The sequence below is a fragment of the Clinocottus analis genome, unplaced genomic scaffold (assembly GCF_023055335.1).
Source record: "Clinocottus analis isolate CAN_PGR_092001 unplaced genomic scaffold, fCliAna1.0.p SCAF_11, whole genome shotgun sequence".
Classification (NCBI taxonomy): domain Eukaryota; kingdom Metazoa; phylum Chordata; class Actinopteri; order Perciformes; family Cottidae; genus Clinocottus; species Clinocottus analis.
Window position 1 is genome coordinate 8,075,900 of NW_027175832.1, and position 26,744 is coordinate 8,102,643.

At 44.2% G+C, this 26,744-nt stretch overlaps 5 protein-coding genes across 5 annotated transcripts; 2 read left to right on the top strand and 3 right to left on the bottom strand.

Annotated features, from left to right (window-relative positions):
- Positions 1-595: 595 nt before the first annotated feature.
- On the top strand, positions 596-2,248 carry LOC137781169 (zona pellucida sperm-binding protein 3-like). The gene is made up of 9 exons (XM_068569765.1): positions 596-677; positions 775-941; positions 1,020-1,123; positions 1,192-1,280; positions 1,369-1,549; positions 1,631-1,736; positions 1,835-1,920; positions 2,020-2,111; positions 2,184-2,248. The coding sequence occupies exons 1-9, from the start codon at positions 611-613 to the stop codon at positions 2,246-2,248; spliced, it is 957 nt and encodes a 318-aa protein (XP_068425866.1). The 5' UTR covers positions 596-610.
- A 2,013-nt stretch (positions 2,249-4,261) lies between these two features.
- LOC137782096 (zona pellucida sperm-binding protein 3-like) lies at positions 4,262-6,120 on the bottom strand. The gene is made up of 10 exons (XM_068571200.1): positions 6,019-6,120; positions 5,755-5,921; positions 5,573-5,676; positions 5,416-5,504; positions 5,147-5,327; positions 4,966-5,071; positions 4,782-4,867; positions 4,591-4,682; positions 4,448-4,518; positions 4,262-4,368 (listed from the first exon to the last, which is right to left on the bottom strand). Exons 1-9 carry the CDS (start codon positions 6,083-6,085, stop codon positions 4,454-4,456), a joined length of 957 nt encoding a protein of 318 aa, XP_068427301.1. The 5' UTR covers positions 6,086-6,120; the 3' UTR covers positions 4,262-4,368; positions 4,448-4,453.
- A 1,657-nt stretch (positions 6,121-7,777) lies between these two features.
- LOC137802494 (zona pellucida sperm-binding protein 3-like) lies at positions 7,778-9,808 on the bottom strand. The gene is made up of 10 exons (XM_068600412.1): positions 9,742-9,808; positions 9,474-9,658; positions 9,300-9,403; positions 9,128-9,219; positions 8,874-9,054; positions 8,668-8,773; positions 8,508-8,596; positions 8,081-8,172; positions 7,919-7,986; positions 7,778-7,804 (listed from the first exon to the last, which is right to left on the bottom strand). Exons 1-10 carry the CDS (start codon positions 9,806-9,808, stop codon positions 7,778-7,780), a joined length of 1,011 nt encoding a protein of 336 aa, XP_068456513.1.
- Positions 9,809-10,456: 648 nt separating this feature from the next.
- On the top strand, positions 10,457-12,219 carry nedd8l (NEDD8 ubiquitin like modifier, like). The gene is made up of 4 exons (XM_068604914.1): positions 10,457-10,626; positions 11,466-11,513; positions 11,615-11,697; positions 11,815-12,219. The coding sequence occupies exons 1-4, from the start codon at positions 10,609-10,611 to the stop codon at positions 11,936-11,938; spliced, it is 273 nt and encodes a 90-aa protein (XP_068461015.1). The 5' UTR covers positions 10,457-10,608; the 3' UTR covers positions 11,939-12,219.
- Positions 12,220-12,275: 56 nt separating this feature from the next.
- Positions 12,276-26,540, bottom strand: ap1g2 (adaptor related protein complex 1 subunit gamma 2). The gene is made up of 22 exons (XM_068604903.1): positions 26,407-26,540; positions 25,453-25,655; positions 24,793-24,917; positions 23,747-23,888; positions 23,267-23,363; positions 23,110-23,186; positions 22,911-23,006; positions 22,442-22,522; positions 22,007-22,105; positions 21,844-21,899; positions 21,002-21,115; positions 19,412-19,552; positions 18,953-19,007; positions 18,430-18,552; positions 17,539-17,628; positions 16,480-16,607; positions 16,194-16,298; positions 15,880-16,030; positions 14,816-14,978; positions 14,388-14,539; positions 13,780-13,878; positions 12,276-13,575 (listed from the first exon to the last, which is right to left on the bottom strand). Exons 2-22 carry the CDS (start codon positions 25,651-25,653, stop codon positions 13,468-13,470), a joined length of 2,403 nt encoding a protein of 800 aa, XP_068461004.1. The 5' UTR covers positions 25,654-25,655; positions 26,407-26,540; the 3' UTR covers positions 12,276-13,467.
- Positions 26,541-26,744: the final 204 nt, after the last annotated feature.

The window sequence follows — 26,744 nt, forward strand, 5'->3', positions numbered from 1 at the left end:
TATTGAGTCCCATATGTCTTAATCTGCAAAAAGTATCTTCTCTACATTTAGTCTCATAACTTCTCACTTTAATTTATAGTTATAATTTATTGTTATAATTTCTACCCTTATTGTCTTCCACTTTCAATTGTTAAACCTCAGCAGTCAACATTGACTGCAACTTAACATTGATGATGGCTGACTGTATACTTTTCATTCCATCTGCAAAAATATTTTCCTCACAATAAATGTCAGATATGCATCTTTAAAGAAACTGTTGAAAATGTGCTGATAGAGTGCTGGACGTTCGGTGTGGAAAGAGAAAAACTGAAAGGCAGTGTGGTAGCTACATGAAGTCTTTTTCAATGTTTCTTATTTATAATCATAACAATATTACTGTTTAATATACAAAAATGTCATAAAGTCATGATGTTCGATAACAGGAGGTGGCGGTATGCACCAGGAACGTTGGTTTGTAGTCTGCTAATAAATCTTCGAAGAAGAAGAAGTCTGATGGCCTCTGCACCTGAGGCTGTCGACACACACCAGCTGAAAGAGGTTGTCTTGATGGAAATTGCCCCGGTAACAAGGAATAAAAACACCCCACACTGTCCAGAGCCAGCATTCAGTCATGATGGCTTTCTTTTGGCAAAGTGCACTGCTGTTGAGCCTGGCTGCTGCCATGTCAGTATATGCAGGTAACATTGGAACAAAATGCTGGAAAAAGTTTGGTTATTTTTCTTCAACTGAAGCTGTTTGAGTAGCAACTTGACTTTGTGTCGCGTCTCCTTCCAGACATGAAGCTGGACTGCGGAACAGACTTTGTGACCCTGGTGTGGAGGGAGGGCAGGTCCCGGGCTGATACCTCGTTCTTCCGTCTGGGTAACTGCTTCCCCACCAGCTTCTCGGCCACCGAGGCTGTTTTCAGGGTGGACTTCGACGATTGTAACTTCAGGAGAATTGTGCGTAGCGGCTCAATATTTACCTGCAAGCCGAGTTTCCTGTATTTCCTGCAGCTTGGTAATGTGTGTCTCTCGTAGGTAACTGGGGATCTCTTGATGTACACCAATGATCTGACCTACAGTTCCTATCCTGACTCTGACGCTCTGGCCTTCACTCACCCCGTTGTCTGTGCATATGAGAGGTGTTCACACTACTTCAGCATTGAGTCTGCTGAAATGGCAGCTGTTTTACTCCATTGTTTTGTTGCAGGCCCGAAGACTGGTACCCTCGGCTTTATCCCCCAATTTTCAACACGTACGGTTTTGGAGATCTAGTGTTCCACTTTGGCCTCATGAATGGTGGGTGTAAAGCGCGACCTCACAGCAGATGGCGGCTCTCCTGGTGACTCCTGTAACGTAATGACTCCTCTCCCATTTACTGCTGTAGCTGACTTCTCCGGCCCCGCTGAATCTACTACCTTTGCTCTGGGCTCCTTTATCCCGATCATGGCGAGCGTGGAGCAGAAGACCCATCAGCCCTTGCTGCTGTTTCTTGAGGAATGCATAGCGGCTACCACACCGGAGCTGCAGCCTGGAAGCGCTTTATACCCAATAATCACCAATGACGGGTAATCTGCTTTAATTGATGTCGTAGCAGTTTGTTGTTTTCCTGAATTTACACTTCACACTTCTTCTTTTCAACCACACAGATGTCTTGTGGACAGTCTGGTATCTCGCTCCAGATTCGAACAAAGACAAAAATCATCGGAGATCCGCCTTTCCCTTCAAGCCTTTAGGTTTGGTCTCGGCGAAGAGGTAACGCTAACTTGTGCATGTTTATTTTTAGATTCTGGGCTTCATTGTCTAACATGGAAGCTTACTATACCGCTCAACCTCACTTCTCCACTCAACAGGTGTTTATCCACTGTAAACTTGTGGCTTGGGATCCCAACGGTCTGGACAACAGCAAGAAGGCCTGCCACTATGAGACAGAGCATGGGTAAACATGGCACTGAAAACAAACCTTCACCGTATGTTCTCTTGTATGACGGAACCACTGAGAATAAACTTCTGACTCTTCTGATCCTCATGAACTCAGCTGGGAGCAGCTGGACAACTTTGCATCCCGCAATCTCTGTGCCTGCTGTGAATCTGACTGCAAGTCCAGGAGGGTCAGGAGTTTAGCATCAGGTATTAGTGCGACTTCTCTATCAACTTGTCTGATTTGACTTGTACTTAAACTAATCATATATTTCTAAACAGGGAAGCATGGTCTGGCACAAAAAGCTGTTCTCGGTCCACTTACCATCACTGATGTGAATTCCTGACTTCAAGTAAGTTTTTATTTTACATTGCACTATATATTAATCCTTAACTACTTTTAACCTTGTTTTTGTTCAACAGGAATGGATCCATCTTTCACACTGACTCCAATTGAATCTTTTGTAAAATTCTGACGGTTCAATGCCTCCCTGCGTTTCAGATTGTAATGACAATAAAGCTGTACCTCGGAGTATTAATCTTCTATCTAATTGTGTTCAAAGGCCAGTATTACATGTGTTCTTGGTAACTGCTTTACATTCACATCTGGTAATCACCTTCATACACTACAGAGCTTTGTCTTTTCAAGAAACTAAAATCTCAAACATGACTGCATTATCTTGAACCACATTTGTTTGAAGAGCTATCATTGGAAACCTCTTGTCATAGTAAAATATCGCCAGCATAAGATTTTAATACACAGAACTGTAAGTCTACAGTGACTGGTCTCTGCATATTTGGGGTTGAATAGCATTCTTGACCAGAACTAGTTGCTCTGAACCAGGGCCCTATTCCACATACCTGGTTCAACTAATCCGATCAAAAGTCCTATTATCCAGCTCTAACGAGATGACTACAGGATGTCGGTTCCACGGAGGTGGCTCCGCCCACAAACGGTCTCGTTCATTGTAACCAGACGTTAGTTCACAGGATAATTGTGCGTGCCCTCTCTTCAGAAGGGAGGAAAGTCGACCACCAAATTCATGTTGTCTTTCTAAAATGAGAAACTCTTCTCTGCTGATGAGCAGAAGTTGATCATGACTACATATGATGAATTTAAGTCCATAATCCTGACCAAATCTAATGGTGCTTTCAAATTCAAGCGTAGCGAATATTCGCAACACATCCTGTTGTGAATGCCGCGTAACACGAGTTAGTGCAAAATAGACAAGTTAATGTGTCAAAAAATAAATGTATCTGCTAATTTTAAGTGCCCCACAACCCAAATCAATCAGATTATATTTAAATGTGCCTGCTGGTAGTAGTATACAAATTAATATATACTTATGAGGATATATGTACTGTATGAACGTATGTCTCATGGAACTATGCGTATATTCATGTAACCTATGTGTTTAGATTACCATATAACTAGGAGTTTGAATATTTATATGGGCGGATCAGTACGTATACTCATAATCAGAAATTCAATCAGTTGAAGCAGGGATAAGTGTTATCTTGAATCCACCTTCATCGTGTTCTACAGTAATGATATGTATTGTGTACTAATGACTGTCATATAAGTATGAGTGCTTTCAACACATCCATAAGTTTAAGCGCTAAATAAACGTTATGAGCAGCGCGGCCTGCAGCAGCTTTCACGATGTTCACCGCATCGCGGACACAAACGTGTAGCACTCGCAAAAAAACGAGCTGTGCCTTGCGCTCTTTTTAAAAAAAATTTACATAATCCTTCTGTAATCCAGTCTGCATATACAGTATGTATTGTGTACATTATGAAAGACGCACAGCGCTTGGCTGCACCGGTTATTGTTCTGCTCACTACTTTAAAATAGCATGCAATACACTAGTTCACTATTAAATTTGGCATTTTGAGATCACAGAAAAATCACAAGTCAATTTTTCAACTTGCCCAGCCCAAGTGCTCTTGATTTTCAATGTTTTACACCAGTCTCGTGCTTTAAGCCTTCAATTTCACCACTGCACAACTGATACGGATCATCTTATTACTAAAGTGAGACTGTCGCGAGCAGGATAGTTTGATCCCTGGCGCCGCGTCGAGGTGTCCTTTAGCAAGATGCTTGAAATTGCTCCTGTAGCTGCACCTACAGTGTATGAATGGTTGACAATACTGATGTGGCACCTAGCGTGATGGCTCCTCTCAGTGTGTGAATGGGTGAAGAGTTCATGTAGTGTTAAAGCACTTTGATTGGAAGACAAGAAAAGCGCTATACAAGTACATTTAAAGTGGTGGGTTTAGTTTGCTTGTAATTTTCTTGGAGAAAGAAAGTGCAAAGTAAAAAAGTGGAGAACTTTCAAGTATAGTTACATCTATGATGGCTTTATTATAATCTGAAATGGAGGGGAATTACACTTTTAGAAGTAAAAACCAACAATAAAAATCCAAGTCAGATTAAAGGAGTCAGTGAGCACGATGGATCCATTGCTGTTGGAGAACAACAAAAAGACAGGGTTAAGTAGTCATTAACGATTAAAATAACGTGCAATGTAAAATTAAAATGTACCTGAAGTCAGGAATTCACATCAGTGATGGTAAGTGGACCGAGGACAGCTTTTTGTGCCAGACCATGCTTCCCTGTTTAGAAATATATGATTAGTTTAAGTACAAGTCAAACCAGACAAGTTGATAGAGAAGTCGCACTAATACCTGATGCTAAACTCCTGACCCTCCTGGACTTGCAGTCAGATTCACAGCAGGCACAGAGATTGCGGGATGCAGAGTTGTCCAGCTGCTCCCAGCTGAGTTCATGAGGATCAGAAGAGTCAGAAGTTTGTTCTCAGTGGTTCCGTCATACAAGAGAACATACGGTGAAGGTTTGTTTTCAGTGCCATGTTTACCCATGCTCTGTCACATAGTGGCAGGCCTTCTTGCTGTTGTCCAGACCGTTGGGATCCCAAGCCACAAGTTTACAGTGGATAAACACCTGTTGAGTGGAGAAGTGAGGTTGAGCGGTATAGTAAGCTCCCATGTTAGACAAGGAAGCCCAGAATCTAAAATTAAACATGCACAAGTTAGCGTTACCTCTTCGCCGAGACCAAACCTAAAGGCTTGAAGGGAAAGGCGGATCTCCGATGATTTTTGCCTTTGTTCAAATCTGGAGCGAGATACCAGACTGTCCACAAGACATCTGTGTGGTTGAAAAAGTAGAAGTGTTAAGTGTAAATTCAGGAACACAAACTGCTACGACATTGAATCAGATTACCCGTCATTGGTGATTATTGGGTATAAAGCGCTTCCAGGCTGCAGCTCCGGTGTGGTAGCCGCTATGCATTCCTCAAGAAACAGCAGCAAGGGCTGATGGGTCTTCTGCTCCACGCTCGCCATGATCGGGATAAAGGAGCCCAGAGCAAAGGTAGTAGATTCAGCGGGGCCGGAGAAGTCAGCTACAGCAGTAAATAGGAGAGGAGTCATTACGTTACAGGAGTCACCAGGAGAGCCGCCATCTGCTGTGAGGTCACGCTTTACACCCACCATTCATGAGGCCAAAGTGGAACACTAGATCTCCAAAACCGTACGTGTTGAAAATTGGGGGATAAAGCCGAGGGTACCAGTCTTCGGGCCTGCAACAAAACAATGGAGTAAAACAGCTGCCATTTCAGCAGACTCAATGCTGAAGTAGTGTGAACACCTCTCATATGCACAGACAACGGGGTGAGTGAAGGCCAGAGCGTCAGAGTCAGGATAGGAACTGTAGGTCAGATCATTGGTGTACATCAAGAGATCCCCAGTTACCTACGAGAGACACACATTACCAAGCTGCAGGAAATACAGGAAACTCGGCTTGCAGGTAAATATTGAGCCGCTACGCACAATTCTCCTGAAGTTACAATCGTCGAAGTCCACCCTGAAAACAGCCTCGGTGGCCGAGAAGCTGGTGGGGAAGCAGTTACCCAGACGGAAGAACGAGGTATCAGCCCGGGACCTGCCCTCCCTCCACACCAGGGTCACAAAATCTGTTCCGCAGTCCAGCTTCATGTCTGGAAGGAGACACGACACAAAGTCAAGTTGCTACTCAAACAGCTTCAGTTGAAGAAAAATAACCAAACTTTTTCCAGCATTTTGTTCCAATGTTACCTGCATATACTGACATGGCAGCAGCCAGGCTCAACAGCAGTGCACGTTGCCAAAAGAAAGCCATCATGACTGGATGCTGGCTCTGGACAGTGTGGGGTGTTTTTATTCCTTGTTACCGGGGCAATTTCCATCAAGACAACCTCTTTCAGCTGGTGTGTGTTACAGCCTCAGGTGCAGAGGCCATCAGACTGATTGCGGCTCGTAAAGCATCTCATGACACAAACCTGTTTCAGCTGTAAATGCTCATATATATTTGGACAGCTTTTCTCCCATCAACCTTGACCAACTGTTTTCAATATTTTCTACTTCTAAACCTATACCTGTCTCTTAGACCTTATCCTGTCGAGTCTGCTTCAGGAAGTATAACCTTAAGTCAGTACATCTCTACTAGATATTATCAATGTGTCTTTACTAACGGATCATCTACCATAATCCTTCAAAGTAGCTGTAATTAAACAATATTTTTTAATGTAGTCACGCGATGTTGCAGTAAAGTGCTGTCCCATTCATATTCACACCAGCTCAAGCCCTCACAGACTCTCACACTCAACCATTTTGCAGCTGACAGTGAGTCCCTGAGGGTTCAGGGTTTGAGGGTTTAGGGTGGAGATTGGGATTGGGCCACTGATCTCTAACATTTTCTTCCTCTCTAAGATACTTGAGAAAGTAGTCACAAATCGGTTGTGTGACTTCTATATCACAATAGTTTATTTGAGGACTTTCATAGAAATCATAGCCCAGGCAGCATTAGTAAAAATGGCTAATGACCTTCTAGTTGCATTAGATAAAGAGCTCATCTCTGTTCTTGTCTTGTTAAACTTTAATGCTGCAATTGACATCATTGACCATGACATCTTATTACAGAGACTAGACCAGTCGATTGGCAATAAAGGTACCTAACTAAGCTGGTTTAAATCCCATTAATCAGATCGATCAGTTTGTATAGGTAAACAAAGCCTCACTGACCACCAACATTCGTCATCGAGTTCCACAAGTTCTGTGCTTGACCAATTTTTTTTCCCCTTACCCATACTTCCTATTGACAATATGATCAGAAAACAGTCCATAAACTTTCACCGTTATCCAGATGATCCTCAATTTTATCTATCAATCCAGATGAAACCAACCGGGTTGTTAACGTCAAGCATGTCTTAAAGACATAAGCTGATGACCAGCAACCTTCTGTTAGATCCAGACAAAACACCTCAGAAATCTGATATAGGTCCTCTGAATGACATTGCCCTGGCATCCAGCACCACTGTAAAGAATCAAGTTCTTTGAGCAGGAATTATGCTTTAACGCCTACGTAAAACAAAGCTCATGGACTGCATTTTTTTCATCTACATAACACTGAAAAAAAACAAAAACCTGACACATCCCATCTCAAAGCAACACAGAAACAGACTGACAATGTATCCCTTTCATGGTTTGTATACGTGATCAGTGTCCTCCAAATAATGCAAGTCAAGAGATTGAGTAAAGAAAAAAAAAATTTTGGTTATGCATCTTTCACCTATTTAGTCATTCATTGGAATTGACATATAAACCCCCCCCCCTCCCCAAAAAAAACAAAAACATAAACTAGACAGTCTCAGCAAGAGTTCAAATCTGATTTATTGGTATAGAGAGTTTAAGATAAGTATATGACAATTGACATGTCCAATGAACCTGCAAACAGTTAAGTGGAGATCATGTAAAGCTGATATCCCGTGGTTTCGTTTGTCAGGGGGCAGAGCTCTTCTGAACCCATCGTGCACCATCATGGAGTCAGCTTAGACCTGGCCTCCTGTGAAGAAAGTAAGAGCTTTAGTTCTTTTTACTAAACTTCCCCATTTCAGAACAAAGCCAAAACTTTAGTGAGCAAGCTGCAGGAACAGACACCTCTTGAGACGCCGTTTGCCTTCGAGTCCGACGAATCTGTTATGATCAGGGGTCCCAACACGGAAATGTGACTAAAAGCGTGAGATTCTGGAGGGAGAAAAAAAAAAATACAATGACTATGGAGGAAAAAAAACAAACAAATGTAATGTATAAGACATCCAAGTTGGTAGAAAAGTGATACCCCAGTCAAGTCCTCTTTTGGTGCGGGACTCGCAGGTTGAGTCGCAGCAGCGACAGACAGCGCTCTTAGAGGAGTCATCGAGTAGTTCCCAACTGGAAGGGACCATTGTGTTAATAAAGTTTTGTATGGACATACATTTTGGAGGAAACCTTGTGCAAGTAGGTAGCATATAATTACTTATAGCAGTTAGTACATCAGTCATATACACATAGTAGATTAAAATATTAATTGACTTTTAAAAAAAAAGCCATTTATATTTCAAGCAAAGTTAAAGGAATAGTGTGGCATCCATTTATTCCGGTTATTCTAGTTTTACCATTTGATGTTCAGCCAAGACAGGCCAACCACCGCAAGATGCATACTTGGCTCACATGACATCATTGAGTTAATCGCAAAAAAGCAACCAAACAGGTTTTGCCCAAATTACCTCCCACTTTCCATTTTATAGTTGCAGGTTTTCTTGCCGTCATCAAACACGTCGGGATCCCATGCAACCAGTTTACAGTGAATGTACACCTGAGGAGCACAGGACAGTGTCAGAGAATAAAATATAAACAATTTTCTTTTAGCAGTGCCACCCCACTCACCTCCTGTCCACCACCTAACTGGAAGGCCTGCAGGTAAAGGGTGAGTGCAGACGACTGGTAGCGAGGAAGGAATTTAGAGTTTCCCGTCTTACTATCCAGAAGACACCTGAAGAAACGACAGTCGCACAGATTAGCAATAATGAAAAATCCAATAAAAAAATTTAAAAAAAAAAATCATTGGAAAGGTCAGAGCATGAATGTCCCACCCCTTGTTGGTTATGATGGGGTGAACCTGGCTTTCAGGCTGCAGCTCTGGTGAAGTGGTCGCCACACAGTGCTCCATGAGCAGCAGCAAGGGTTGATGGGACCTTTGCTCCACTGCCGCCCATATTGGCATAAAGGAGCCAAGGGGAACAATATTGGTCTTTGCTATACTTGTCAATTCATCTATGGGGAAAAAAATAAAGTCTTAGTTTGTCCCCCTTGAGTGGGGGAATGATACAATGTTGCCAGGACTCACCATTGAGCAGCGCCATGTGGAAAACTAGACCTCCTCGGCCCACAGAAATACCCACACCAGGATTCAGGAAAGGTGGAATCCATCCTTCGGGTCTAAAAATATGAATGGGAGCATTTTTTTCTCAGCTCACATTTCAACTTTAAAAATCCAATTGAATTCATAATACTCCTACCTTTTATAAACACACTCGATAGGATGCACAAAGGCAGCCGGTTTCGACCTCGCATGTGGCCTGTAAGTCAGCTCATTTTGAAAGTGGATACTTTTCCCTTTTATCTGGAGAAAAACAGCTTATTGAGACACCTGAGGCAGAGAGGATTTTTGTTGGAGATTTTTTTTGCATTACCAGTCTTATAAATTTGCATTCAGCCAATTTGTAGTTGAAGATGGCATCCCCCTCGCCGGTGGGCAACACAGTCAACCTGGAGGGCATGCAGGTTCCAAGGAAAAGACGAGCTGCATGCGGCACCATGTCCACATTGATCCTCCATGTTATACGTACAGAGTCTTTGGCACACTCAACTTTGATTTCTGTAAACAAACCGCTTATGAGTCCAGTCTCAAAACAAGAAAAGCATACAGAAGATTAAGAGACTTTCACCTCCAAAAAATACCTGCATTGGCACCGGGTGTTGCGAAAACTGCCAAGAGTACAACACCAAGGTAGAGAGGAGTCATCATGACTGAATGATCTGTAACCCTCTGAATCTGACACTATTTGTAGTCCTGCCCAAATTAGCTGAACGACTAACATCTGTGCGAGAGCAGGACGGCTTTTGGCCTGTGTCTACTTCCACTGGAGAGTTTTTTGAGTATTCATTTAGACAATTCCTAAACGCAGAGGTGGAATGTAACTAAGTAAATTTGATAGTTTACTATATATCTATATCTATAGATATAGATATAGATATAAGTGTGTGTGTATATATACATACACACATTTTAATTTTTAGTTACTTTCATATTTTAAATTTGTTTTAAAAGATCAGTTTATTAAACATAGTTAAAATCAGCTCCACCTCGAATAACTACTACATTAAAATGCCTGCATGTTGCTGCATCAGTTATAATAATCCAAGAATGTAAAATGACTGTGTACTTTGATTTTGCCTTTTACTATTTTCATACTTTTAAGCCTGTTTGAGTACAAATGTACTTTTATTTATAATTGTATATTTCAAAAAATGTTCAGCTTGATGTTCTATATCAGATCTTTCTTAAGTTAAGAGGGGAAATATTTCTGTCCATGTAAAAGCTTTTGTGAGTTTAGAAATAGCTCATTTCATTTTTATGCGAGAGCGGAACTTCCTTTCTCGTTTGGTTGGACGCCATCACGGTCGGAGGGTTTAGCGGTGACACAGGAAGTAACTTCAAGTCAGCCTGTGACAAGTAGGCTGTAAATTGCGAGCATATCAAGGTGTTTTCGTCAATAAACGGAAACATTTCACATAATTTAGAGTGTGTTGTATCGGTTTTTCAAGATGCTGATAAAAGTAAAGGTAAGGCCGGCGTTTCATCCACGCTCGCGCTTCTCCGCGGGCTCGTAGCTGTTGGTGTTTGGTAGCCCGCTAACACCAATGACCAGGCTCGCTAATTTAGTTTGGGGCCGGTGCGGGGCCAGTCATTTATTCTATTCTGACTTACACGTATCTCTAAAAACGTTTTATGTCGGCCTGGTTTTTAGTTGAACGGGGTCTTGACGTGCAGCACTTCGGGTAACATCAGAACGCGTCGCCGTTCAGGAGCTAGTATGTTGTTTGATAGCTTGCTAACTTGAGCGCAATCACCAAAGCAGGTTAGCCAGTCCCCCCGCCGGTGTTACGACAACATGTGTCCCTGAGGAATTCTGTGAAGCTTGAGGACACGCTACACGATAAGTTGGTGCCCTGCAGCGATTACTTCTGCTCCCATGTTCGGCTGTGCTGGCACGAAACAAGACGTTTTGACGACGTCACTCTGGTAAATTGCGTCAAAAACTGTTTTGCCCCTAGAAATATAAAAACAACTGTTGGTTAGACGAATCAACAATGGGACCATTCCTAGAAGCACCATGGCTGTCAGAGAGTAGCCCCCTCAGGTCAAACATTCGCAGCAATATTATAGGTCTTAAAATCTGATGGGTCACAGTCTGTTTTTGGGTGTGTGTGTGTGTGTGTGTGTGTGTGTGTGTGTGTGTGTGTGTGTGTGTGTGTGTGTGTTGATGTGAGTGTGTGTTCATTTGACTGTGAGTCTGTTGATTTGACCGTGTGTTTTGACGTGGCTGTGTGTGTGTGTGTGTGTGTGTGTGTGTGTGTGTGTGTGTGTGTTGATGTGATGGTGTTTACATTTTGTTTTTCAGACTCTCACTGGAAAAGAAATCGAGATCGACATAGAGCCCACAGACAAGGTGAAATACAATTTCTTTCTCGGATAAAAAAACAACACACAAACCCATCCAGCTGAAGGCAGTGTACCATTTCTAAATGTCTTGTTTTTATGTGAATGAAGGTGGAGCGGATTAAAGAAAGGGTGGAGGAGAAGGAAGGGATCCCCCCACAGCAACAGAGACTCATCTACAGCGGCAAACAGATGTGAGTCTCCCTCCACCTCCTGCATGACCAAACCATCTTCCTTTGTAGCAGCGAGATGCAACCATTTCCAAAGAGTTCTTTTACTAAACCATCTTTTGCTCTCTCTCTCTCTCTCAGGAATGATGAGAAGACAGCTGCGGACTACAAGATCCAGGGAGGCTCGGTGCTTCATCTTGTGTTGGCGCTACGAGGCGGCTCCACGCTGCGCTGGCCCTGCATACGCCTCTCCTCTTCGTCATGAGTGCCAACACTTTCCGTGTCTCGTCACCGTCTAACCATGTTTCAGCACAGAGATCTGACATCTCACGCTCCCGGGCCGACGTGAAAAAATATTATAATAATCAACCAACAACGGCAACAACTAAAAAGAAGAGAAAAAAAGGACGTTCTAATTCCTTTGTAGATGTTTTTTTTGTAAACCCACATTGGCTTTTTTGAGTTTGACCAGTTGATGCAGGCACCCATGCAGTACAAAAGACAGTTTGAAAACTCTTTTTGCTTGTGAATAAATGCTGAAGTTGAGTGCAGCGTTGTCGTCTAACACACACAAACCTCCAACAAAGGACTCTGAAAACTGATTTCTTTCTTTGTTTTTATTAGAAAATGCCACAAAACAAGATTTTTAAGACAATTGACGTCACTGACAGAATACACCTCTTGTCATTTTCTTTACAGTTTAGTTCAGGTGGTGATTTGAAACAGTCTGGTAGAGATGGAAATCCATTAAGAGCACCATTGCTGACATCCAGGAGCGTTTTTAAAATGTGAGGTCCGTGATCATAAGAGTCGCTGCGTTACTGAGGCGACACTGGCTCCGTCTAAAAAAAGGTGCGTCTTACGGCGTCTTCCTTCTACAACAAAGGGTTGTGTTAGAGGTTTTCCCAAAGACTGATCATCTAATTGTGCTCACATACTTCAAATCTGAAATGTACATCTTGTATCACACAGTCTTCAGAAAAATACAATAACTCCGCAGCCTCTGTGAACAGAAGACTGGGAGATACTAGGAGGCAAAAAGCATGTATGAATGATAATCATAAAAAAAAGGTGTTTAAAGACAGTCTTGCGAGCATTCAACACCATTTTCTGGCTTCTAAAACCCAAAATGTAATTACACTTGTTTTGTATGTGGGGAAAAAATCTCAGTTCTCGAGGGGATGAAAGGCACAGGAGAAATAATTGGAAGAAGGATTATTAGAGCTTTTGAGGGAGGAAAAACAGTGTTCAAAAACATTAAATTCATGTCATGGAGTTTCCCAGTGAAAATCACGTGTACTGGATTAGAGCCTATTATAATAGTAACGTTTCATTGGTAGGTGATTAGCTGCTTTTCAACAAGGTGAGGATGGTAAAGGCAAATAAACATAAGAGTTGATCTTGTGGTGCATACTGAGAGGAGCGTGATGTGAAAACAAGTACAATCGTCTGTAATAGCAAAAAAACACCTGGATGGTACAAAGTTCTACAAGCAGAAAACTCATTCGCTCATATTTTAGTGTATTATGAAGCTATATTCTAAACTCGTGCCATATTTATTAACACCATCAGTCACATTTACACTTGGATTCCAGAGGAGGGGCGAAAAGAACAGCGCTCTTCAGCCAGAGAAACGCACACAAAATCAGGAATTTCAGAAGCAGCAGCTTGGACGGTCGTGTGGAGGGTGGAGACCGCAGAGAAGAAAAATAAACTTTCTGTCAGTGAGGGGGCGACGCCTGCTGACTCATCCACAGACCGTTGTCATAGTCCCATTGGAGTGAGTGTCGGCCGTCAGTGGCCGGCAGCGTCGAGTCCGGGGAAGGAGTCGATCTGGACCGTGTCTTGAAAGGGTGACGCTTGGCGGGTGTAAGATATGCGAACTCTCATCTTCAGGCTGACCTGGAGGGGGGAGGAGTTGGTTAGAACTGACTGGGATGAGTTATCTGGGAGTTATGTGACAATTTGGAGATAGAATGTGAAGATTTTAATGTAATTTTCCAAACGGATCCAACTTTTACAACAGAAACCTTTAAATTATTTTCTCGTTGACTGGATGACCCGAAGGATCGGAATTATAGTTGTGTGTATGTGTGTCAAACCCACCTTGTTTGGGTTGTTCAGGACCACCATCTGGGTCACCTTAGCTGTGCCTCGTGCAGGAAGAGAGTCCCCACTGGGAGCCTTCATGTGTAACTGGACACTCTTGGGGAAAAATGAAATAGAACTTTGAAGTTTACTGCAGAACAACACATGCATGTTGTTCAGCTCTGTTTGCTGTACTGATGCCGACCACCGAGAGAACACGACGGGGTCGGAAACCTACACCCTGCTAGCAGCGCTGCCATCAATGAGAAGGACGGAATACATTGGCATTGGTATTTGGTGGAGAAGCCAGGCGTGTAACGTTACAGCAGCGGAAAGAAATACGAGCGACCGACTCGCTCGTTGAAATGGCCGCTGTGAACGCGAGCATTTCTGATCGCCCGGTGGTATTAAACACGTTTAAGAGCTTGCACACGTATACATCTTTTTTTATTGTCGATGCCATAACATTTACTTAAGTCCCCAGTCAACACGGTTACTTTGAGAGGCTGAAACATCCGTGTCGCTGTGAAACTGTCTGACTTCTGTTAATGTTGCTTGTCTTTTGATTTGTTTTATGCCACTTGCGGTGAAAGAGATGTGTCTGATCACAGGAGAGGGAGACCGACCTTGGGCACAGCCGCCTGCAGGGTGAAGCTGCTGATGTCAGAGTCGGTGGAGTTGGAGGCTGTCAGTGTGACCGTCAGGCCCGTGTCCGACTGCTTCTCACAGCTCAGAGTCAAAGTCAAGCCGCCTTTGTCGTACACCGGCACTGGAGGAGCTACGGAAAAGAGACGTTTATTATTTGATTTTTTAAAACGGCGCATTCCTTTCACAAAACCAATAAAATAAAACCAACAAAGAGCATCACCACCAAGGGAGATTATCTGAAGGCTTGACTCAGTGAACACAAGTTCCAGTCTCTCCCTCCCCAAAACTTTGCATTCTCTAGTTTCAAAATCATTTGCTCTTTGGTGTTCCTTTTGGTCTGAACTAGTGTGTCTGTGTGTGTCTGTGTGTGTGTGTGTGTGTGTGTGTGTGACTCTGAGTCTCACACCTGGTGTGAGCGGGGTAAGCTCCAACCCTCCCAGCAGATCCAGGAGGTCTCCTCCGGCGGTGCCGGCCGTGTTGACGGACGGGCCGGGTAACGTGCCGCCGAATGCCGGGCTGGGCTGCAGAGCCTCCTCAGAGCCTCCCAGCAGGTCCAACAGATCACACACCTTCAAAAACCCGGACAGACAGGAGGAGGATTGAGAGGTGTGAACGTTATGTGAATGCACCCGCAGCTCGTAAGACACCAGTGAATAGCTTTCCAGATGAAACTTCTGTGCCTTTCCACTCAAGGTCTAAAAATGCGTCCTTGCCTGTGTATTTGTGCGTTTCACTAGAATATTTGCTTTTTGAACTGGCTGCGTTCAGGATTCAGTGCTTTAAAAAAAAAAATACTTTTCGCAAAAACTGCAGCTGCCCTTACAAAGTATGTACTGTTGCATGCAGTAAGCATTCCACTGGGACATACCACGTCCTAATTACATGGCACCTCGAACTTTCGACCCTCTCGTTCATATATCTGCAGTGAACGGAATTTTGTGGGTTAGGATAGCCAGAAAAACGTGCTGGCTTGCACATTGCAAAATGCAACGGAACGGAGTAAACATTACAGATAGCGCGCCGGATAGTGTGACAGATAGCGCGACAGATAGCGCAACAGATAGCGGAAAAACCTGCCCTTTTTTTGTTTCCTGCTGGAAAACCAGCTTTCTGGCTTCCAAACCAATTTTCTTTTTGACATAATGGACGGGGAGGTTCAAAGTAAGGTGCACGAACATGAACGAAGGCTGTTCCACGTTGGTGCGAAAGAGGTGAAAGAATGAGGCCGGCATACTAAACTAATTGTCAAGAGCCCAGTTGCTTCTAGTTTTAGGCCAAGACTTAGCAGATTAAAGCTTTGCCTGAGGACGTGTGCTGACTTACTGGTAACAGCTATAAGAGGCTTAGTTATTGGTGAAATCTTGAAAACCAATAGCTCCTCCGATGGAAAGCGGTCAGACGCAGATATTGAGCTGGCAAACCCAGTCGGAGGTCATTGGCCTGGCCTTCACTAAAGGCAACGTAACGTACCTGGTTGGCGGGTTGCTGTGGCGGCAGCAGAGGCTCCCCCTGCTTGAGTTTGGCTGTCGGTATGTCCTTGGTGGCCTCCCCGGTCGACTCTCCATTAGTATGACCCGGGGAGTTCTTCTCGATCACAGGCATCCTCTCGAGCACGGCGGCCCTGCAGACAGAGGGAACGTCTCATCGTCTTCATGGCCAGAAAAAAAAAAAGAACTAAACGATCTGCTTCTACCATCAACAAACTGTCTCAATGAAAATAGTCCCCCACTTCTAGTTTTCCAGAAAAGAAAGACACAACATAAAAAGGAGTTGACTTGGCATACCTCATGTGGTCATATTTCTTGAACAGGGCATTGTATTCAACTGCCCTCTGCTGGAGTTCCACGTCTATGCAGCTGCCGTAGATGCTGACGATGCTTCTGATGCGACTGGCGCGGGTGAAGTGAGGAAGAGAAATACCAGCGGTTAGGGCACAACCCAGACATCACTGCTACTCCCACTGTAACTGTCCGCTAGACCCTCCAACCTCAGCACTAAACTTAAAAATGATACGTCCTATGAATCTAATAAATACATCCGGCCACGACGGCATGTTCCCGTGTTTCTTACTCCACGTTGTCGGTGATGCGCGTGCTCAGTTTCATGGTGGCGGTGAGAGCAAAGCCTCTGGTTGCCGGCGACGACATGTGCGACTGCAGAACCGTTTCCAAGGCGTCCAGGGCATCGTCCTCGGTGACCTGATTGAGAGATGTGGTCAATACAGGGTCTGAAAGCGGACTGCCTTCTTTTTGTAAAGTACATATGTTCACTATCGTTCAAAAGTTTGAGGTCACTGAGAAATGTCCTTATTTTTCAAAGAAAAGCACTGATTTTAAATGAAGATAACATTAAATAATCAGAAATACACTCTATACATTGTTGATGTGGTAAATGACTATTCTAGGTGGAAACGTCTGGTTTTTAATGAAATATCTACATGATAGATAGATAGATCATTTCTTTATCGATCCCCAAAGGGAAATTCAGAGTCCAAAAAAGGATTGTCCAAAAAAATTTAAATACAAATTAAAAGGTGTATAGAGGCCCATTTCCAGCAACTATCCCTCCAGTGTTCCAACGCTGCATTGTGTTCGCTAATCACCTTAGAAGACTAATGGATGATGAGAAAACCCTTGAAAACTCTTGTGCTCTTGTGTTAGCACAGCTGAAAACACTTCTGCCGAGGAGAGAAGTTATAAAACTGCCCTTCCTTTGAGCTAGTTGAGTATCTAGAGCATCACATGTGTGGGTTTGATTATACTCTCAAAATGACCAGAAAAAGAGAACTTTCATGTGAACTCGCCAGTCTATTCTTGTTCTTAGAAAAGAGGGCTATACCATGCGAGAAAATGTGCAGAAATTGAAAATTTGTCTGGATGACCCCAAACTTGTGAACGGTAGTGTATGAAAGCGGAACGAGGGATACAAATGACACATTTAAGCCTCTAGAATTCATCTGGCTGATCACACCAGCAGAATGATAAAAAAAACTGAGTTCAGGACTTCAGAGGACCTGAGAATTAATTTTGTGTCCCAAATGAGCTGCAAATGTAAAAACCTTTCACGATTGAGCAAAAGGCTGAATCACGACATCTGATATCAAACCATTCCATAAAACTGCGTGGGTACCTGAACCGGCTCGGCCTCCTGACAGTCTCCTCGGAGCAGCAGGTCTCCATACTCTCCGATGCACCAGCACGCCACCTGCACCAGCGATTGCTGCACACACAAATGTGACACAATCACACAACAACGTATCCACAAAATGAATACAAAATAACAGGAAGTATTGCTTTATAATTTAGGACGATATCAGTTTGAATCATCAGAGCCACGTTTCCCTTGAATTCACTGGCGGTTAATGTGTTGGAGAGGAAAGTGCAGCACACTGCCGATGAGTACATAGCGGCTCATCCGACTTGCTTCCAAAAATAAACCTGGTTGCATCAGCCAATTTTAAACCGAGAGCCTTGCTATTATTCTCGCGGCCGGGGGAACCGAAGCTGCTCTGTTCGCTTCTAAACCGACACAAACATTCCTGAAAATGAAAATGTGCTCACGTCGCTGGCTCTTTGCACATCGTGTTGTGCTCCAAAACGATCCTCAATTGAAATGACATGATCTACATGAGAATGGATGTCTATCAAAAAACTAATACAAATTATAGTCATCCCTTTTGTCGAGCTTAATTGTGACATATTTTATTCACATGTTGCGCTGATCTCAGACCAGTTGTAGCGTCACGTTTTAAACATGATTTTTTGGGGATTTGTTTAGACAAAAGATGAAAAAAAGATATCTTGAGGACCCAAGATGGGTTCAAAGACACTAACCATGATCTCCATGTCTTAAAGAGTCAGGAGTCTATGGGTCTGCTTTCCTCACTGAGAGAGTGTGTGGACTCGCTAACGGGAAGTCTTTCTGGTACTGACACCTATGGCAAGGTTCATGTTCCTTTTCTCAAAACTGCATTATTGTATTTTGCATGACACACACACACACACACACACACACACACACCTGAGAGATGTCAGTGAGCAGAGCGCGGTACAGCTTGTGGACGGTGTAACAGTGCAGCTCTGAGGCGTTGGTGATGAGCTGGATCAAGTTGGGCACCGTCTCATCTCTCACGTCGCCCCCTGCCTGGCAGAGTGGAAATCAAGAGTGAATAAAACGCACACGCACACGCACACGCACACACACACACACACACGCACACCATTAGCTAGACAGCTGGCCCAAGTATTTGGGTCGCCCTATATTCCCTCCCAGACACAATGACCTCACTTGGAGGCTTCACATCCCAGCTTGTTTACATTTTAAAAAGGACATTTACTGATCTCGTTAAAGCTACATTTCATGCCACATCTCTACATCATATGATACTATATAAATGCAAACTCTCACAGCATACGCAGCCCTCACACACGTGGCCCCTGGCCTCTACACTAATGACTGCAGCGGGACAACCTGAAGTGAGTCGTGAGGGAGAGTAACCCATGTGAGAGAGGGCAGCAGGGCGAGTGGCCCGGTCGGTATTTACCGTGATGAGGACATGCAGCATGGTGTCAATGTGCCAGCGCTGGGAGGGAGCATACCTGACAGAGACACACAGACACACACACTCTCAGTGGTGCTTGAGAGCGAGTCAGACACACACACACACCCGTGTCCATCTGCAAATCCATCCACAGAAACGAAGTGCATCAGGAGGAAGAGTGTGTACAGCAGAAACACAGAGCACTATTCATTGTCTCAGAGACGCTTAAAGAGACAGGGCGTGTCGTTGAGAGCGGAGACAGACACAGAGTGGGACGTGAAGCCACACGTATACAGAAGCACAGAGACCTTTGTCTTTTTTTCCCCCCTTTCTCCTTACGGCCTAAAAACTTCAACAGCTGGGTCACATTAAATGTATTCACATGCGTACGAGCGCACGTTTGCTCCCATGCATGCACAAAGGTGTACATGCACGTAGCCGTGTCTGTGCCGTGTCACTCGCCTCTCTGCAGCGTTGAAGATGCCGCTGGCGGCGTGCGCCCTGAGCTCAGCTGGGCAGGAGGAGAGGAAGAGGAGCAGCTCCTTCATCATGGAGCGGACGTTGGAGGCTGACACCAGCGCCAGGGAGAGCTCCAACGCGCGGCTGGAGGGATGACAAGAGAGGATTAATGTTGGCGAGAGTGCACGCCAGCCCTTTAAAAAAAAAAAAAAAAACGAGACCGCTGCAACCGCGAGTCCGGTGCCATTTCTCTTTTAATTCAAACTCTAAATTTAGAGTGCTGTCGCTTCTGTGCTGACGCAGCCGAGAGGCCAGCGTGTTCTCAACTGACCGGACGCAATGGTGCAGTTCAGCGGCTGCAGAACCTTGTAGAACCCCTCTGCATCTATCGACATCCAGAGCAGGAAGACGCTCTGCTGACGCGCTCTTGAGCAACACACTGACCTGACAGTGGCTGCAGTCTGCCGTTTGATATTTTACCTTTCTAAAAAGGTCCATGTAAGGAGAACCAATCGGGGATTGCTCTTTTCTCGTTCTTATAAGTGGAATAGGAAATCCACGGGGAGCTCACGGCGTAAAGCCATTATATCATTATTATAATATTTTCTCCTCATAATCGCGAGCCAGGCGATTACATGATGGCTGTGAAAATACATTGACGGTGCATCATTGTGTCTGTGCAGCTGAGGAGAAAAAAGCAGTATTTGTTTTTAAGCATGAAATCCAAACTTATACTTTTGGTTTTCATCACATTATGAAGAGCTTTAAATTTGTACATGAAGTTGACATTACAGTGTCTGGATTACATATTGATGCACTAGTATCGACAACGCATCACAAGAGGCTGTATATCGTCGTAATATTAATATTAAGTCCCACCCCTACCAGTTGTAAGACGCGTGCTATCGAGTGGCTAACCTTCATTGTTTTGAACATAAACAGCGATGGTCAAAAGTGTGAAGCAGGAAAAAAAGTAGACTACTATTAAAAGCGCCTTTGGAGGTGCACCCAGGAAATAGATTCAGGAGCTGATTTGATTCGTATGTGAGCTCCCGGGATTCTACTCATCTTTTCCCACAGAGAACTAACAGGATCAATAAACAATTATGACAACAAAACCTGCTCCATCAATCACGTCCTGCTCCATCAATCACGTCCTACAGCCTTTTTATTTTGTGGAAGATACACACGCCTTATTTGGACGTGCGATGGGGTTTAGAGTAAGGAGATATCATCAAACTGTAGTGTACGATCTTGTTAGTCGGATCGGAGAAAGCCAGCGGCGCCTATTGATCGGCATCGCTATCTGAAAACACCTGTACACAGCACTTTTATGTCCTTTTGCTTTGTTGTATCAAGAGGAGGGGGAAGCATTGAGTTACTACTTCTGATGAGAGCATCAGAAAACAAGGATATTATTACATACGTTTAGAGCTCATCTGCATTTAGGAAGATCAAATGATTTCCCACTTCAAACGAACTGCTACCATTTGAATAATTGACACTGGAAAAGCTGAAGCGTTAGGTTCCCTGAACATCTGGGACTGAACAGCTGTGCCTGGCGAGCAAATAAAGAAAAAAGTTGAAAGTTACCGCTTGACAGATGCGTCCTGGTCCTTCAGGCAGTCGACTATGGTTCCCCGGTGGCGCTGCACTGCATTGTGGTCCGTCCCGACGATCTTTTGAAGAGACGTCATGGCAATGTACCTGGATACGCACACGGAACAGCCACACGGGGAGAGGTATCATGTTTTCTGTTGACTCATGGTGATGGGGCTGTGGGTTGGTGTGAAGTGCAGCAGAATCCATCCGACAAAATAAATAGCTTAACAACATGGGTTTTCTAACAGTCAGCTAACAATCAAGAGCAACTGTCGGCCCTGTGTAAACTTAACTTTGCTCAACTTGGCAAGATAAATAATTCATCTTTCCACTTGAAATGTCTCATGGACTGTTTGAATATTTATGTATGCACTAGAGAGATGCTATCTATCCAGGCAGGTCTCGCAGGAATAAAACCAGTCCTATTACTGTCAAACAGCAGCAGAAAGACTCAGGGGCCTGCAGGTAAAAAAAAAAAAGCAGACAGGCTCACCTGGCCACACAAACCCTATTCCAAGAAAGAACAGCGTAACAAAACCCTGAGGAACCTGTAACACGTCTCCACACTGACTGCTAAAAAAAAAAAAATGACATGGGCCCAAAATTGAGAGATCAGCATTAACAGACAGACAGCTCCTGGAGGAACGGCTGCAGGGAAAGCGATTAGTGAGCCCAGACTGACAGCCGTTTCTCTCTCTGGCCGGCTGCAACGAGTTTGCCGCTGGCCTTGTACAATGGAAAAAAAGGTCAAGTGAGCCTGAGCGGAAAGGAGGGACGGACTGAGGGAGGAGGTGTCACGGGGAAGAGACTGAGAAATGTGAAGCGACACTAACCGAATGTTCCTGTCGTTGTTCAGGAGAAATCTTCCCAGGATGTTCACGGCCAGAACCTGTAGCGCAGGTGAAATGAAGCATCGCAGACAGTAATTAGGTGACATGACACATCCCTGTGTATGAAGGCGGTCCAACGCGGTGAGAAGGGCTGCTCGTGTCTCACCCTTAGGCCGCTCTCTGACTTGATGTCCAGTACAGTGAGGACAGTCTCGTACAGCACAGCGTTGCCCACAGTCTTAGTGCTGTCAGTGTTGGTCGCCACCTGTACGGCGAGTCAAACACACACGCAGGCATTTATTTGTAACGAATACTAACACATTTTGAGTTTTTTAAAGAAGGAATATGTTTTCGCTTGTACGGAAGTGATCCAAGCTCAGTTCGGGGTGAATCGTTCAAGCAGAAGAAACTCTGGCACACAGAAAGTGATGTTTTCAACATGTTTGTTTGGGACAAAAGAAAAAGCAGAGTGTGGGAACAGACAGCACGAGCAGAGATACCCATGATTGCTAACTAATGAATGGAACATGTACAAGAAAAGCTTGATCAATAGAATTTGAGAAATACAGAATGTTTCAGCGGTAAAAAAAATAAACTGTACCTGAGCGAGTAGGTCGTTCATAGCGTCGCTGGCTCCTTCGTTGTTGCGGCCGAGGATTCTCAGCAGCTTCAAAATGCGCACCTGAGGAAGGAGACCGGGGAGAAGGAACAGACAGACGGCAGATTATTTTGGTGCACAGTATCAGCGAAAAAAGTATGTGCGTGCTAGAGAGAAAGAAACTAAACAGCAGAACCATATAAACAATGTATTAGCAGTCGGGACCTATTTTTTCCAGAGCGTTTTGATTTTAAATGTTAACCAGAGCACTTGAAAGATTCTGGTTTGCATTAAGACGAAATAAAATTCAATCTGTTTAACAAGGTCAGAAAAAAAATATTCAGTACAACAGATAAGACGTCTCTGATGTTATCAAAGTCTTTTTGCTTGATGATCAATGTAAAGTGCCCATTTAGCTTAATTAATTAGAGAGATATGATCCTGCAATATGATCCTACTAGTCTATGCTGACCTGCAGGAAGGGGTCGCTGATTCCTGCCACGTCGTGTTCCGGAGAATAACCCGAAAGGACCAGACCTTTCATGATCTGAACTAGATCTGGCACAGTCTGTAAACACACAAAACAAACACAATGACAGCATCCAAGGAGAGATATTGAACTCATCAGATCATGAATTGTTTTTATGCCCGTGTGTGTGTGTCCATCGTACCTTCCTGAACCGCTCCAGTGTTTCTGGATTCCGCTCACACAGCTCAATGATGAGCACCACGGCACCGTGCAACACGCCTGGGGGGAGATGGGCGCAATGGTTGGAAACAGCGTTGGCGAGGAAAGCTCGCATGTGTGAGTCACGGCGGTCCACTTACCGTGGTTCTTCTCAGAGAGGAGGGAACGAGCAGCGGGCGCAAAGAGCTCCCCCAGTTCGTGGACTTTCCTCACGATGTGAACAGCACAAAGAGCCGCCTGGAAGAACAGCGCAGAGCGCTTAGTCAGCACCTTGAGATCATTAGTACACTAAGCAGAGTGACAGGTGAACCGCTTTAGTTTTCCCTGCTGACGACAGATTGAAATCTGTGGACAACTGTTTTAATTTGCATGAAATCATCCCCCAATGCTAGGAATGAGCAGGGCATAACACACTTAAGTGTATTTTTCAATGAAAATGTTGAGGTCCTATTGTTTCTAAAGGAAAAGCTTCTTAAATACAAATCTTCATTAGAGTTTTAATCGAAAACAGAGAGATTTAAACCTTTTGTTCTATGACCCCTAAGCGCCATTACGCCTACTAGTATGCCTAACGTTAGCTTATTATATGTTGAATATCGCTACGGCCTACTATTGCCCACCTTCTTCTTTATGTAGGAGTTGGATGCTCGGAGCAGCCGGTCAATCTCTGGTGCCAGATCTCTGCACATCTCAGCTGAGCCCATACAGGCCAGCGTGCACAGAGCCAGAGACTGCACATACTGGTTGCTGTGAGAGAGGTCACTACAACACACACACACACGCACGCAAAGACAGGCGCAGAAAGGACGACAGTGAGAGTGAGAATGTTGGACTGAAATCTTACAATAATACCCCCCTCTCTGGTAACATGTCATTTAATGCCCTCATTTAGCATTTATAAGATGTATATAAATAATGTATATTATGCTACTACATTGTATTTATAAGGCTATTTTAAGTTAAGCATTTGTAACTGGTGAATGCAGAGATGATGAATGCTTGATAAATGATTATATTCCATATGATTACAGCTGTGTTGTATTTTGTTGTCCAACTTTCATTATTGGTAATACACCAGCAGAAGATGCTTTATGTGACTAAAAATGTTAATAACAGTTTCCGTTTTTTGATATCAACTTAATTTTAACGCACTACAAGCCATTTCTTAAATAATCATTAAACGAGCACTCAACTAATTATTTTGCATTGCGCTCTGAAAGCAATGTAAGATGGACGGTAAAAAAATAATCCATACAGAAGAACCAGAGATATTATCTGCATTCTTCTCCTTTGTCAAAGCCTGGCACTTAGATTACCCACAATGCAACTCAACCACCAACAGTTTGGTTGGAGACTCGAGTGTGACGTTAACAGCTGCTATTGTAGCTTCCAGCTTTTAGCTAAGCAACCTCACTTTTTCTATTTTCCTTTTAAAACGTGTAGTCTTCAGCCACAACACACACACTGACACACAGGACATCACTTAAGGCAATTTACCAGACTCCCTCTAGGGGTCAAGACTTGTATACAGATGTTGACGTGAGGACGTTACTAAAGGTTACCATTTAGTTGTTTATGACTGATAAATATACAATAAATATAAAATGAAAAAAGTGTTCCAGAAAATGCTGAATACTGATTTTGTTGTTAAATGTGTTTTCCTTACTTCTTGATGGAGTTGGTGATGAGCAAGCTGGCGTCCTGCTTCTCATCCAGCAGCATCATCGCTCCGAGGTATCCCACGCGCTTCTCGCTGTAGCGAGGGCTGGCAATCATCCGAACGCACTCCATCTAGCAGGAACAGCAAAATCCCCCTTTAAATGTCAAGTGACTGGAAAAGACTGACACTACCGATAACCCCAATAATGCCCAGGGGACATTTTCTGCTCTTTGCTCACTCCAAGTGGAGGTCAGCTTCTGAGCAGCAGTTCTGAGAGCTGAGAGGGATTTATTAGCTCAGGTTTTTTTTTTTTCTTAACATGGGTTTGTGATGCTGCAGACTTTGCTTGAGGGAACTAACCACAATTCAAAGTCGTCTCATGACACAGAAAGTCTGAAAAAAGCAAAAAGTGCAAGTGCACAGAGCAATAACAATGCTAATATCATTAGTATTAGCTTCATCACACGCTCACACAGATAACGCCTGTGGGGGCTCCCCGCTTGGGACATGGCTGGACGCTGGGACTGCACCCCCCCTCCAACACATTGACAACTCTGCGTTGACTTGAGACCCAGATCTTCCAGCTGCGTGATGCTTTCTGACCCCCCACTACCTCCTTAGCGCACAAGCAAACCCATGACAGGCATTAGCGCAAAAGCTCCTCACCTGACCAAAGTGAGCCGGGTAGCCCAGCATGTGCACGTAGAGCAGCTTGGCCAGGTTGTGTGATCGACCCCCATTGTCGGCCTGTCTGAACTGTGCCCGGATGGCTGCACACTCCCTCTGGATGACACCTCGCTCCTCACACTGCGTCCTCGCTGACCTGATGGCCCGGATCATCTCCTGTAGGGGCACCGATGGAGACATGGCTGTGTGTGTGTGTGTGTGTGTGTGTGTGTGTGTGTGTGTGTGTGTGTGTGTGTGTGTGTGTGTGTGTTTGTGTATAGATGGGGAGGATGCATGTGTGTGTTCATATGTGTGTATGTGGTGTCATGAACAGAAACATTAGAATAATTAACATTGAACAAATTACTCTTGAGTTTCACTGTTCATTTGTTGACTAACTTCGTGGGACTGAAAAGCTCCAAGGTGTGTGTGTGTGTGTGTGTGTGTGTGTGTGTGTGTGTGTGTGTGACGTTAAGGTAATGACAAAGCTGTTACTACACTATGGTAACTCCCCTTTATCGTTAGAGAAGCCGTAAGTGTGTGCATATAGTTGTTTTCCCCCAAAAAAACTTCAAACGACTGAAACTACGTTTCCAGTCTGGAACACTTGACTCCTGCTCCTGGTGACACTGTGCTGTACGTCACGGCATTCAAGCCATGCAATTAGTTTCCTCCCTCGACGTGACTTATTTACGTTGTGAATACACGTTTAGGTTGCGCGCACACACACACACACACACACACACACACACACACACACACACACACACACATACACACACACGCACACGCACACAGGACGCTAAATGTGCCGGTCAGTGAAACGAGGCTAGGCTAGCCGAGAGACAGGATAAGCTAATCTAACCGGTCAAGCCCCAGTGAGGGAGCGTCGAGCTCGCGCGCTCGTGGCAGTTCGTCTATGTGACGGCTGGAGCTATGGAAATAACCACGTACCTCTTCACCGTACGGAGAGTCGCCAGTGTTTAAAACAGTAAACCGGTTCAACAGAAATCCTTCCGTGACACGGCAGCAGTCAGTTGGCTGGAAACTCTAAATACTGTATCCATACAGTCTTAACGGAACCTCCCCCCCCCAAAAAAACATAATAATCACACGGCTTCCGGTCACAACTTTCAAAGTAAAGCTCAGCTCGATAAACGTATTCGGAATATGACTTGAACGATATTTAGATAGCATGAATAATCAAACAAAAGGTTTGGAGATTTGGCTCGAAGGGTCATTATCCACGATTTGATCACTCAGCTAGTTATTTTCCTGTGAGACCACTTTGA